General features: G+C 36.3%; 1 protein-coding gene across 1 annotated transcript; it reads left to right on the plus strand.

The window, feature by feature from the left end:
• LOC109829464 (PTI1-like tyrosine-protein kinase 1) lies at positions 677 to 13068 on the plus strand. Its single transcript, XM_020396576.1, has 8 exons — positions 677 to 721; positions 894 to 1020; positions 1538 to 1803; positions 1894 to 2017; positions 10508 to 10763; positions 11464 to 11596; positions 12138 to 12224; positions 12690 to 13068. The coding sequence occupies exons 1-8, from the start codon at positions 689 to 691 to the stop codon at positions 12831 to 12833; spliced, it is 1170 nt and encodes a 389-aa protein (XP_020252165.1). The 5' UTR covers positions 677 to 688; the 3' UTR covers positions 12834 to 13068.

The following is a 13731-nucleotide window of genomic DNA, read 5'->3' on the forward strand; positions in this document are numbered from 1 at the left end:
GTGATATTTCATGGTTTTTTATTCTTACTAATGTTTCATGAACAATGTGGAAAGTTTAGTGACATGAATTGTATCCAAACCATCATCTCATGAGGGTGAGAACTTTTATGTAAATATTTCCTTTCTTTGACCATTATTATGTGATTTTATGGCAGAAGAATAGTTCATATCAACCAAACTAGCTAGAATGGGTTTATTTAGATTTTTGGTCGGTCTAGTTATGTATGTAGATGTCTCAAATTTGAGTTAAGGAGTTTTAAATCCATTGATTAATATATGAAAAGATTAGCTTACAAAAAATATTTTAGTTAGGCAATTTGATCTAAAAAAAAGTATTAGAAAACATTCTTCACAAATTTTTTATGTAAAATTTCAGGTATTTCCGGTCTACAATACTCACCTCGTTCTCCTAATTACCCATTTAATGTTCGCGTTGGGGTTTTTTTTTCTCTGTTTAATTTCGATTTATTAATCCATGAATTTTTTTCAGTTTTACGTTGTAGATTTAGATAACATTTGATAACTGCCTACTTATCTGATTAAATTCCAAATTAGTTTCATAAATCAAGGAAGTTAGCTTGAGATAAGGTACCATCTCTCTTCTAATTAAACTTAATCACGGACTTTAGTTATCTTTTTTTATTAATTTTCCCCTTAATTTGTTTGCACTCTGGAATTTTTTGCTTTAATGATGGATGAACCAAAGAAAAACAATTCATCTGTATGATCTTATAGTAGCAATAAATTTATCATTTTCTCATATTATAGCCGCAGATCTAACGTTAACTATTATCATATTCATACTCTAGTTCTTTTTTTTTTCTTTCCCCCTGTTAGTTTTTTTGGAAGGACTTTGGTGGAGTTGCATGTTTATATCCATGATCTCTTTGCAGGTACATGCACCTTTGAGGTTTCTTTTCAATATTTTCTGGCGATTTCGTAGATCATTTGTTAAAGTGAACAAAGCTTCAAGGATAGAAGAGAATGGATCACAGAAAAGATCGAACAAGCTTGTGAAGAGTATGCATGTTTCCTCTTTGTTATCTTGATTTTTACTTTTTCTATTAGCCTTCTAGAAAAAGTTGCTAAGAGAGTAGAAGTAGCGATAACCTGTGATGTTCATTTCATTTTACCATTGTTAGCTAAATGTGGTGAAATGTTATCCCAAATGGCATATGGTAAAAGAAATATTTAATTTCCCAAAGTTGATGCATCTTTTATGTACCCTTTTTCTTTCCTCTTCTTTGTTCTTTTGGCTTTTTTTTTTCTTTTTTCTTTTAAATAAATAAAAGTGGTCCAGCTTGGCAAGGTGTTTAACTACGACAAGACAAGGCGTAAATAATTCAATATTGAACCTTGATTTAATATTTGTGTTCATATCCAATAATCAGAGGTAAGTTAAGAATGTAAGTATGCACTACATGCCTCAAACCTATTTATAATTTGATAGGATATATACAATCTCGGAATATTTTCTTCTTTTGTTAAAAATAACATGTTTCTCTTTTTTCTTTTTTTCTTTTCAAATCACATGCAGAACTACGAAAGAGTCTTGGACTCTCCGCCGCACCTAAGGGTGAACCGAGAGAACTAACAGTTTCAATCGAATTGCCTGAACTTTCTAAAGATGAAGTGAACAAGAAAACTGAAAATTTTGATTCAATGTATTTGATTGGAGAAGGGAAATACGGTATGGTATATTCTGCAATACTGAAACATGGAAAACTAGTAGCAATAAAGAAGCTCAAGTCGCCGTCAGAGTCTGGGTTCAGCGCCGTATCAAATAATGATTTTCTAGCTCAGGTATTCTAAATTAATTAATCCTAATTATGTATTATTATGTCCTCCTCAAAAATGACCATGGAGTTTTTTCCCGCCCTCCTTTGGCATCAGCTTCTGAGGATATCGAAACTGAAGCATGAGAATATCGTGGAGCTTCTGGGTTACTACGTGGATACTGATGTTCGTTTGCTGTCATATGAGCATGCCACGTATTCACTTCACGCTGTACTGCATGGTATTGTGTTTGACCTGCTTGATTTAATGCCGTAAATTAGAAAGGAAAAAAAAAATCCCTTGTGGTTTGTAGAAATGACAGAAAATGCCCCTGGGTTTTAGAAGTGACACTTAACTCCCCTCGTCTTCAGTTTTTAAGTCACAGAAGGATCAAACTGTCACTTCTGAAACCACACGGGGTATATCTGAGTATAATGCAAATCTTAGTGCCATTTGGCAAGGGATTAAGAGAGAAGGGTGAAGAAAGAAGGGTTGACTTAGTTATCCAACCATGAGGGTTTAAAATAATTAATTTTTATTTGGTTTAGATAGTTAAGATAAAGGGTTAACTTTTATGTGTTTCGCAAATAAAGAAGGATTAAGTAAGATTAATCCTTATATTTTTTTTAAATAGGAAATTTTATTGTAAAATGTTTCATCAAAATAATTTCAACTTGAATTTGCATTCAATTTAATTATAAAAATATTGTCATTTTTGCATTATTTTAATAAATAGCTGTTGGGAAGGGAAATGAAAATTAACTAAAATCACATATCATTAGCAAGGAGCTGGTTTCCAATAAAATTGAAGTTTCATCTATAACTTTATACACCTACACCTAAATATATGAGTATACACACAAATTAACAAAAAATTTAAAGTTTCATGAATAACTTTCACTTTATACACCTAAATAAATATATAAGTATATCTCATCGCACTGTCATCCTATCAAAGAACCACTCCTAGCAAGACCTAAAAGAAGCTAACAGCCAATCAAACTTTAGTACTGATACAAGAGATCAAGCATTGGATGAGACAAGAAGAAAAGCACGCGTGTCGACTCGGACATCAGATTAGGAAAGAGTTTCTTTTTGGTTATTTCCTTTTAGATTAGGAAAGAGTTCATTTTGGTTATTTCCTTTTAGATTAGGAAAGAGTTCCTTTTTGGTTATTTTCTTTTAGATTCAGACTTTCTTTTTTATTAGAGTTAGGATAGGTTTAGTTGGCTATAAATAATAGTTTCTTTTGTAAATCAAGTAATTAACTTTTATATTATTCAATCAAGAGAATTTTTTCCTTGTTTACGTTCTCAACTTTGAGAAACTTAGAGCTTGTGGATTCATGCTCGTGAATTACCTGCTGTTGTCAGGGCTCGTCGGCATCGGAATGATATCTTCTGCGTCAAGTGGTATCAGAGCTTCGGCTTCAACATCCTCAACAATGGCAGGTGACGGCGAGAAGGAACTTTCTCTACAGGATCTTTCTATGTGGATAGATTCTATGGATGAAAGATTTGGCACGTTGGAGGCGTCTCTTCAGAACCTTCAACAAGCCATTGAGTGACTTACCATTCACCTTAATAATGGGAATAATTTCACTGACGATCTTCACCTAAGAGAACCCAGAGTTAGGCTACCCCGACATCCACCCCCGTACAATCCCCAACCCCCTCAAGTTCATCCCCCTCCATATCAACCACGTCCAAACCAAACCTCTCTATATCAGCCCCCTCCACATCAGCCTCCTCCATATCAAACACTTCTGTATCAACCCCCTCCACATCATAGACGACATCCCAACCAACCCCCTCCACATGATGAATCTAGTGATGAAGGAGCAGACTATGGTGCCCAATTTGAGGGACCATAGTACAAAAATGTCTCGAGCGAAGAAGGAGGACGACCTTATGGCAGAGGTCAAGGCAGAGGATTCAACCCTCGTCGTAACTATCATCGACAGGGCAGACATCACCACGACCAAGAGTACTGGATGAAGGTGGAACTCCCCTCCTTTGGAGGAAATCTAGACATAGAGGCTTTCTTGGATTGGCTATATGAAAGTGGAGAAGTTCTTTGAGATGGCTAATGTACCCAAAGCAAATCAAGTGAAGTTTGTGGCATATTATCTCAAAGGAGGAGCCGCGACATGGTGGGATTAGACTCAAAACAGTAGGCGATGGCAAGGTAGCAACCAGTTCGGGTTTGGCGACGCATGAAGCAATTACTCCAGGCTAGATTCCTACTACCCGACTACCAACAAATCCTTTACAGCCAGTTCGAGCAATACCGTCAAGGCATCAGATTAGTAAGTGATTATACCGAAGAGTTCTTCCGTCTTACTTCTCATTGTGATTTGTCGATGAGCGAGGAGCAACTCGCGGTCAAATATATCGGAGGTTTGAAGTATTCAATTCAAGAGAAGGTGGTCATCCACAACGTGTACTCTGTGGACGAAGCTCATAACATGGCTCTCAAGGCGAAAAGATTGGCCTCTAAGGCGTTATCTTTTAGACAAGCCGAACGGGGACGTTCGTTGTAGAAGGCGGGAGGTGAGTCGGTCGGGCAAAGGACGACTGATCTGCCTGTTCCTCCACGATCGGCCGAGTGGTCGACAACTCAACCACAGCCCCCAACGACTCAAGCAAATTCGTATGCCAAGCCGACTGTATGGAAGTATTTTCAATGTCTCCAACCAAGGCATAAGCCCAACGAGTACCCGCAACGGCGGAAGGTCAATCTAGCGGATTATGAAGAAGCCGAGGATGGACACACGACATCCGAAGAAGAGTATGAGGAAGAGGTTGCAGAGATTGAAGGCGATAATATGTCGTGTGTTGTTCAACGACTTCTGTGCGCTCAGAAGACACCAGATTCATCACAACAACATCAAATTTTCTTTTTTAGATGTTCAGTCAACAATAAGGTATGCACCCTCATCATTGATAATGAAAGCTGTGAGAATATTATGTCAAAGGCTTTGGTGGATCACTTAAAACTGTTGACTAAAACAAAGCATGTGCCTTATACCATAGGATGGATCAAGAAGGATCCCTCCGTGAAGGTGATGTTAGACCCTAGAGGGGGGGTGATTAGGGTCTTATGCTAATCTAATCCGATTAAATGCTAATTAAAATTAATTAATGAGTTATCCTAGCAAGAATAAAATACCACAAGATATATGAGCTAGGATAAGCAATGTAAACAATGAGATATATCCTATATGATGAAATATATATATATGTAAGGATATATAAACTAACACAAGGGGTAAACAATCTAAACAAGATAGTGGTATAAGATATAAACATAAAAGAAGTGCGCCAATGCAATCACAAACAAGCAATATGATTACGGAGTTCGGTCCCCACGACCTACGTCTCCGCTCCTCACCTCGAGGAGATCTCCACTATCACAACCGGGTTTTCTACGTTCACCCGAACAACGTTTACACCTCACAATACAATCACTATGTAATCACACCTCACACACTAAGTGTTGGTCCTAGCCCGTGTCCTCCTCCTCAAGTGCTCGGTTACAACCTCTCCCTAGGCACGTCAACCGACGCCACTCCTCTTGGATTCGACCCCGTCTCTCACCACACACTTCTCTCGGTGTACAAGTGTATTACAAGTGAATCCTCACAATTAGGCACAATATGACAAATGATTGTTCTCTCTAACAAGGTGAGAACTCAATTAAGCACAACTCTTAGTCACAAACCCACAACCCCAAATTATACTATGAATGTAAATACAATAAGCTCAATAGGTTGTGTGTGAACAAAGAGATAAAACAATATAAACTCAATATGAAATCTAGCTTATGAAATTAAGAACAAACTTATAAAATGCTAGAATTGAGTTTAAGGAAACTTCTCTATAGATGACAAGAGAGAGGGAGAAGAATGAATGCTCAAACACCAAGGATGATCTCCACTTGCTCTTGTGAAATTTGCTCCACAAATCAAACTCTTGTAAATGCTTAAAAGCTTTTTAAACAAACACTAAACCCTTAAACAAAACTTGTAAACCTCTTAAAAACTTTTCTCTTGTTGTTCTTGTTAGATGGGAGAGGTAAATGCAATGGGGTATTTATAACAACCCAAGACATCAGCCAAAACCCCAAGGAAATGACCAAAAACCCAAAAACAAACAAAACAGAAAACTAGCCGTTACTGTGCAACGGCTCTCTGATAAGTCGACTTAGAGTCGACTTATGACATATACAGTTTTTGGCAGATGCTGAAAATTATGCGTATCTGGATTTGTAAAATCAGTTAAAAATAGTAAATCAACTCTAAACATTATGAAATTTTGAGGGATGTTTCTAAACATGTAAATAAACATTTTACAAAAATAATTTCTGAAATATCACTTCTCATTTGTGAGAAATGAATATTTGAATACAGATATTTCAGATTCTAAAAACTGCTGAAACACCCGATTTTCTAAAATCAATTTGACACAGTAAATTAACTCCAAAAATTATAAAATTTTTAGGGAAGCTTCTAAACGTGTATATGAACATGTTAGAGAAGGAATTTCTTAAATATCACTTCCCATTTGAGAGAAATAATTTATTTTGTAAACTGGTCAAAAATACATAACTGTGCAACACTTCATAAGTAGACTTATAAAAAGTTATAAGTCGACTTATATAAGTCGACTTGCCTTGCTTTATAAGTCGACTTAGCAGAGGAGAAAATGCACTTTCTAGAGGAGTTCATAAGTCGACTTGTCAGGGTTTATAAGTCGACTTATAAACATGCACAGGCACTGTTCATGCTGGAAAACTGATTTTTAAAGTGCCTTTAAAAATAACAAATAAATTCCAAAAATTATGAAACATTGAAAAATGTTTATAAACATGATAATAAACATGTTACAAAAAGAATTTTTGGAATTGCATTCCCCAATAGTGAAAACCCATCATTTTTCAAATATGTCCAAAAGCATGAAAACGAAACATACATGTTTTGACATTTGATTTAAACAAACTTTTGAAACTCTACAAAATGATTTATGTTTTGACATTTGATTTAAACAAACTTTTGAAACTCTACAAAATGATTTTATAAACTTTATAAACTATGTATAAACTGATATTAAAGTCTATAAACTAATAAAATAATGTTTTCACAAAAACACCTATATTTTGATAAAATCAACAAATACGTGTGTGTGAATAATATGAGCTTAAAGTATCAACACACAAGTATAAAAACCTAAACTAAATATACCCAAGACACATAATATAAAAACCTAAACTAAATATACCCAAGCTTGTGATCTTCAACGAAGCTCTATCTTGGTACACATGCGGATGAAGCTTGAACTTGATCTTTAACTTTGAATTGCAAGGCTTCAACCCGACATTCCGCCAACCTCCATTTGATATGATCGTGTAGGCTCAATCCATCCATCCTCCAACATATTGTTTGCCTAGAATAAATATAAAACACAAACACTAGACAAACAATATTAGATGTAAATTGTTTGTAAATCATCATCAAAACAAGAAGGCCAACAGGTGACCGAAGTATGCCGCGTGCCACTATCATTAGGCAAGAGTTATAGTGATTCTGTTGCTTGTGATGTTGTGGATATGAACGTGTGCCATGTATTGTTAGGATACCCGTGGTAGTATGATGTTGACGCCAAGCATGGCGGTAAGAAGAACAAATACTCTTTCGTGTGGATGAATAAAAAGATCATCATACCACCTATTCTACCCTCTCCAAAACATCCCAAAGATCAAAAGTCCAAACGAATATCTCTTTGCAACAAGGGTGAATTTCTGGCCGAGTCAAAGGAGTTAAAGCAGAGGTTTGCCTTAGTAGTGAAGGAAGAAGTGAAGACACTCGTTGAGATCCCAGAGAAGATGAAGTCACTGCTTAAGGACTTTGAAGTTTTAATTCTTGAAGAGCTGTTAGAGGGACTTCCTCCCATGAGGGATATTCAACACTACATTGATTTTATTTTGGGTTTAGTGCTTCCTAATCTTCCTCACTATCGTATGAACCCACATGAGAAAAAGATCCTACAGTATACCATTAAGGACCTTATTAAGAAAGGCCACATCCGAGAGAGTATGAGTCCATGCGCAGTTCCAGTACTGTTAACACCAAAGAAGGATGACAGTTGGCGGATGTGTGTGGATAGTAGGACCATTAACAAGATTATAATTCGCTACAGGTTCTCAATCTCTCGGCTAGACGACATGTTAGATCAGTTAGGAGGCACGAGTGTCTTTTCGAAAGTCGACTTGAGGAGTGGATATCATCAGATCCGAATTCGACCCGACGATGAGTGGAAGACTGCATTCAAGAGTAGTGAGGGCATCTACGAATGTCAGGATGAGCAGGAACATATGTTGCATCTCCGAGAGGTCTCCAAGTGCTAAAGGAGAATGAGTTTTACATCAACCTTAAGAAGTGTGTGTCCTTGATGACTCAACTTATGTTCTTAGGATTCATGGTAAGCTTGTAGGGGATCCAAGTCGACAAGGACAAAGTTAAGGCAATCAACGATTGGCTGACTCCAACAAGTGTTACGAAAGTAAGAAGCTTTCATGGGCTAGCATCTTTTTATCGGCATTTTATTCGTAATTTCAGTTCTATAGTTGCTCCCATGATGGATTGCTTGAACAAGAAGAGGCGACTCAAGGTGTTCAATGAAGGAGACATGGTGATGGTTTACTTGCGGAAGGAACGGATGTCAGCTGGAGTATACAACAAGCTTAAGCCGAAAAGATACGGACCGTTTAAGATTTTCAAGAAGATCAATGATAATGCATAAGTAGTGGATCTTTTAAAAGGAATGGCTATGTCGGCAACATTTAACGTGGCGGATATTTTTTATTATCATCCTTCAATCAAGTTGTATTCGAGTGATGCGAACTCAGAGACGAGTTCTTCTGAAGAAGGAGGGACTGATACAGGAGATCAAGCATTGGACGAGACAAGAAGAAAAGCACCCGTGTCGACTCGAATATCAAATTAGGAAAGAGTTTCTTTTTTGTTATTTCCTTTTAGATTAGGAAAGAGTTCTTTTTAGTTATTTCCTTTTAGATTAGGAAATAGTTCTTTTTTATTATTTCCTTTTAGATTAGAAAAGAGTTCTTTTTGGTTATTTCCTTTTAGATTTAGACTTTCTTTTTTATTAGAGTTAGGATAGGTTTAGTTAGCTATAAATAATAGTTCCTTTTGTAAATCAAGTAATTAACTTTTTAATTATTCAATCAAGAGAAATTTTCTCCTTGTTTACGTTCTCAACTTTGAGAAACTTAGAGCTATGGATTCAAGCTCGTGAATTACCTGCTGTTGTCAAGGCTCGTCGGCATCGGAACGATATCTGATCGGCCTTCTCGTTTCTACGTCTGCGTCAGGTACACAATATCATCTTTTAATAAGTTGAGGTAGTTAACCAAGCATAAAGAACAAGCTCATAGATATTGTTTTTAATTTTTCTATTATTACTACTTTTGCCCCCGAGTTAGTTTAGCCCGCCTCCTCAAGTGATCTCTGTTAATCCGTACAGTTATGGGTTAAGTGTTAGTTAGATGTTAATTAAACATCACCCACTGTTTTAAAAAGCCTTCGCCTAGTCCACCTAGGTGTACGTCTAGACCTAGATGGTACCTAGGCCATCTAATTAGCCCCTAACGCCTAGGCGGTACCTAGACTGCCACCTAGATTCTAGAAGTGTTTAGGGGAACATTGTTTGTTTATGTGGACTGCATCCTTTAGGTCTTGATCATGATTTTCTGTGTTGCAGATTCCACGTCCTCCAACCTTCTCCAAACTCCTTTAACCTCCAAATATGAACACCTCCACTACCTCCTCCGACCTTCAGCAAAATTTTCTCGACCACCACTTAAATGAAAAAAAAAAATCTGCCTAGACACCAGTCCGACATCTAAGCTTTCTATAACATTGACATTTACTATCAATTATTGTAATTAAAAAATAAAAAAACTTCCTAGGCTCTAGGCAACGGGTCCAACACTTAGGCCTCCTAGTGCTTTCTATAACCTTGTTAGTTATTATTTTGGCTATTTAGTATTTAACTATGTATGGTTTATTGAGGATCTAATATTGCTCTTTTTTTTTAGCAAATTTATATGAATTTAATACATATTTTTATCAATTATTATAAATAAATAACTATTTGGGTACTTTTGTTGTTTGTAAAGTTAATGAGGGGTTAAACTCAATTAACCCCCTTTAGCCCGTTGCCAAACGCAAGGATTTTCTATTAAGTTACCCTTTCTTCTTAGGGTAAATTTCATGTAACGGCCCTGAACTTTGGCCTATTTTGATATAGCTCCCTAAACTTTATAAATATCACTTAACCCCCTAATCTTTGAGGCTTGTCACAAAACCCCCAATTGCAACATACCCCTATCTTTCAATATTATTTTCAGAAAACTCAAACTTTCAATATTATTTTCAGAAAACCACCATGAACTTTTGATTAAGTTTCAAGAAACCCCATTACAGCATTAGGGGGGCATGTTGCGAAAATTGGAAACTTTTGGGGCGTTATGTGGCAGCCCCAAAGGTCAGGGGGGTCGAGTGACATTAATAAAGTTTTAGGGGTTGTCTCAAAATGGGCCAAACTTTACGGATGTTATGTGAAATTTACCCTTCCTTTTGTATTCAAATATCTGTACAGATATATATGCATCATTGATTTCGGGCATTAAATACATTTCGTTGTATCTACAGGTGGAAGTGGATACCAAATCTCAGCTTGTGATCCTGTTCTGAGTTGGGCTCAGCGTGTAAAAATTGCCTATGATGTAGCAATGGGATTAGCATTCCTTCATCAGGAGAACATTGCGCATCAGGACGTCAAGTCTAGCAATGTTCTTTTATTTGAGGGCTTTAATGCAAAAGTTGATTTTAACATTGGTAACCCTGATCTGGCTACTCATCTTAACTCTATGCGAGTCCTGGGGACCTTTGGTTATAATGCACCAGAGTAAGAACCAGAAACTCATGTCTTTCATTCATTTAGCACATATTTATAGTTGTGACATTATTTTTCGATAAGTCTGCAATGATCTTGACTGATCTCTTTGCTTGATTATCTTAGCCAAAATTAAAAAGAACTGGGGGAAAACCTTTAAATTCAAATTCAGACAGACCATTTATCGCATATTGACAGGTTTCCAAAATAAAAGTCTACCAAATTTGGACCTCTAGTTGTAGATGTGAGTTTTTTCACCATGGAGACAATAGGAACTAAAAAAATCTGCTCTACTCATTATTAGAGTTGGCCCTTATCAAAACATTGTTAACAGACCACATTAATCTGTACACATTAACTTTTGGTGAAAAACTTTCATTAAGGAAACTGTCAAGCTCACTTGGCTGACAAAAATTCTGCTTCAAGAAAATTAACTGTAGCCATTTTTTACGTATGTACTGCCTATATTATCCATATCGCATCAGGTCTCCAAAATATATAGCTCATAAAAGAAAAAAGCTGTTCGAGGCACGGGATGGAAAATTTTCCAGTTATACCCTAAATTAAATCCTTTTTCCTACAAATCCAACAATGCATTAAGTTCCATAGATTAAGTTTTATACTGTCTACATTCCTTTTCTGACATTTCTTCGTGTGCTTTCTGATTGAAGTTTTAACTTTTAATTGTCTTGTATATTTGAGTAAAATGCAGGTATACCGTCACCGGTTCTTTAAATGAGAAAAGTGATGTATATAGCTTCGGTGTTGTTCTCTTGGAGCTTTTAACAGGTCGAAGACCACTGGACCGGACAAAACCTAAAGGCCAACACAGTTTAGTTAATTGGGTAAGCTAGAAATGCCTATTTCCCTATTGTTAACTTCATGTTGTACATGGATATAGTGGTTGCTCTATGTCAAAGAGCACGTGAAGAATGAGAATCTATAACCTAACTGAACACCCTCTCATATTCGATAAAGTGAAATTATGCGGCTAAAATTTTCTCAGTTTTGTGTCCCAATCCTTTGCGTGCTTTTTTATGTATTAGTTCAATTTTGTAAAATTTTGTAAAAAGGAAATTGGCAATGAAATGTCCATTGCACAACTTTAGATATTTCCCAGTCCTGTAGTTCTATCATGGTTGGTTATCTAAATGCAGGTTGCAATATTGCAAAAGACCAAATTTCACAAGTAAAGATAGCTCATTTTTGGAGATTGACGATTAATATTTCAAAATCAAATTTTTTTGAACAAAATATTTCAAAAGCAATGACTGTTGAATCTGATCTTAGGGCCTTTTTCCATTACAGAAGTAAGGCGTTTCATTCCATTTTTTACTGAATTCTTTTTATCGTGTCGAAATGTGATCCTTTCTTGTTTTCTGTTAGGCAACTCCAAGATTGGTCGAGGATCAGGTACACCAGTGTGTAGACCCAAAGTTGATGGAGCAATATCCAATGAGTGAAGTGATTCAGGTATAATCTATAAACATGAGATACCAATCAGGGTTAATTGCAGATAGACCCCCCTAGCATATTTGTTTGAATACCCCTCCTGTTTTTTTTTTAATGGGAGATAGACAACCCGAGTGAATTTGCTTTTGATTCTTTTTCTCTCAGAGAAAGAGAAATTTGATTTTTGACAATAGAACCTCAGAGGGTAAAAGAGCAAGCAAAATTCACTCAGGGGTCTATCTGCAACTTAAGCAAACAGAATTCACTCAGGGGGTCTATCTGCAACAATAAAACTAGATGGGTAGTAAGTTCAAAACAAAGATACTACAGGGGGTCTACCTGCATTTAAACCTCCTAATTAAAGTGCAACCTTCTCTTACTCTGGAATTAATCAATTCTTTAAAAAAAATCCATTTGATAAACTTAGCTCAATACTATAGATACCAAACTGTGGTATTATCCATGCAACATTGATTTTCCCCGCAGTTTGCATCACTTGCTGCGCTCTGTTTGCAATATGAACCTGAGTTCAGGCCAAAAATGAGTACTTTGATATGGAAGCTTGAACAGCTAGCAGGCTTGAGGCCTCAACCTTCAGAAGCCTCAGAAAATGAGTCAGGAGTGAAATAGTCTCTTTTTTTTTGGCTATTTAGTGAACAAAAACTTACAGCCAAATTTTGCCAGCGGATCGATCATGAGTTATTTTCATCCAGCCCACTGTTTAATGTTGATCCCGTGAGAGACTTGTTGTTTTTTATGTGGATTAACCTGAAGAGAGAGGTAATAATCTTATCATGTATGTCAATTTTTTGGGGTTCTTTTCTTGGGATTTTTTCCCCCATATCCTGCACTTGTTTCAATGCTCTTAGTTCTTTAGTGTGAATGTAGGTTCTGTTTCATGTCTCGACCATTTTGTGAAGTGCGATTTTTTTAAGGTCTCATCATTTTTATTACGAAATATACATATGATATTTGTTAAGTTGTGATGAAATATAATTGTTAGTTCTTACTTTTGAGGAGAGGAGGAACTTCAAATTCATAATTATGCAGAACTCATAGGGATGCATGAGAGCTAGGGGTGCATTCGGTCCGGATACGGCTCGGATATGATGCTTATCATATTCATGTCCGCTTACCCATCTCGGATACGGATACGGATATACCTTAGTAAGAAAAATTTATAAATCATATCCGCTAAAATCGGATACGGTTACGGATATACATGCGGATATATAAGCGGATATGCATGCAAATACAAAACAGATATGAGAAAACTAGATAGCATTGAGAAAAACATAGTTCATGTGATACAAAAGAGTTTGTTAATATGTCCATTATAATTGAAAAGTTAAGATTAGACATCTTGATCATCAAAATTAACCACAAATCCATAATCTAAGAATCGAAACTATCCGTAAGAGTGTGACTAATATGTATTCGGATATTTCGGATACGGATACGGATATTTCACTACAAAACCATATCCGTAACCATATCCTATCGGTTATAGATTTGAGTAACCATATTC

This window comes from Asparagus officinalis, chromosome 2 (assembly GCF_001876935.1).
Source record: "Asparagus officinalis chromosome 2, Aspof.V1, whole genome shotgun sequence".
NCBI lineage: Eukaryota > Viridiplantae > Streptophyta > Magnoliopsida > Asparagales > Asparagaceae > Asparagus > Asparagus officinalis.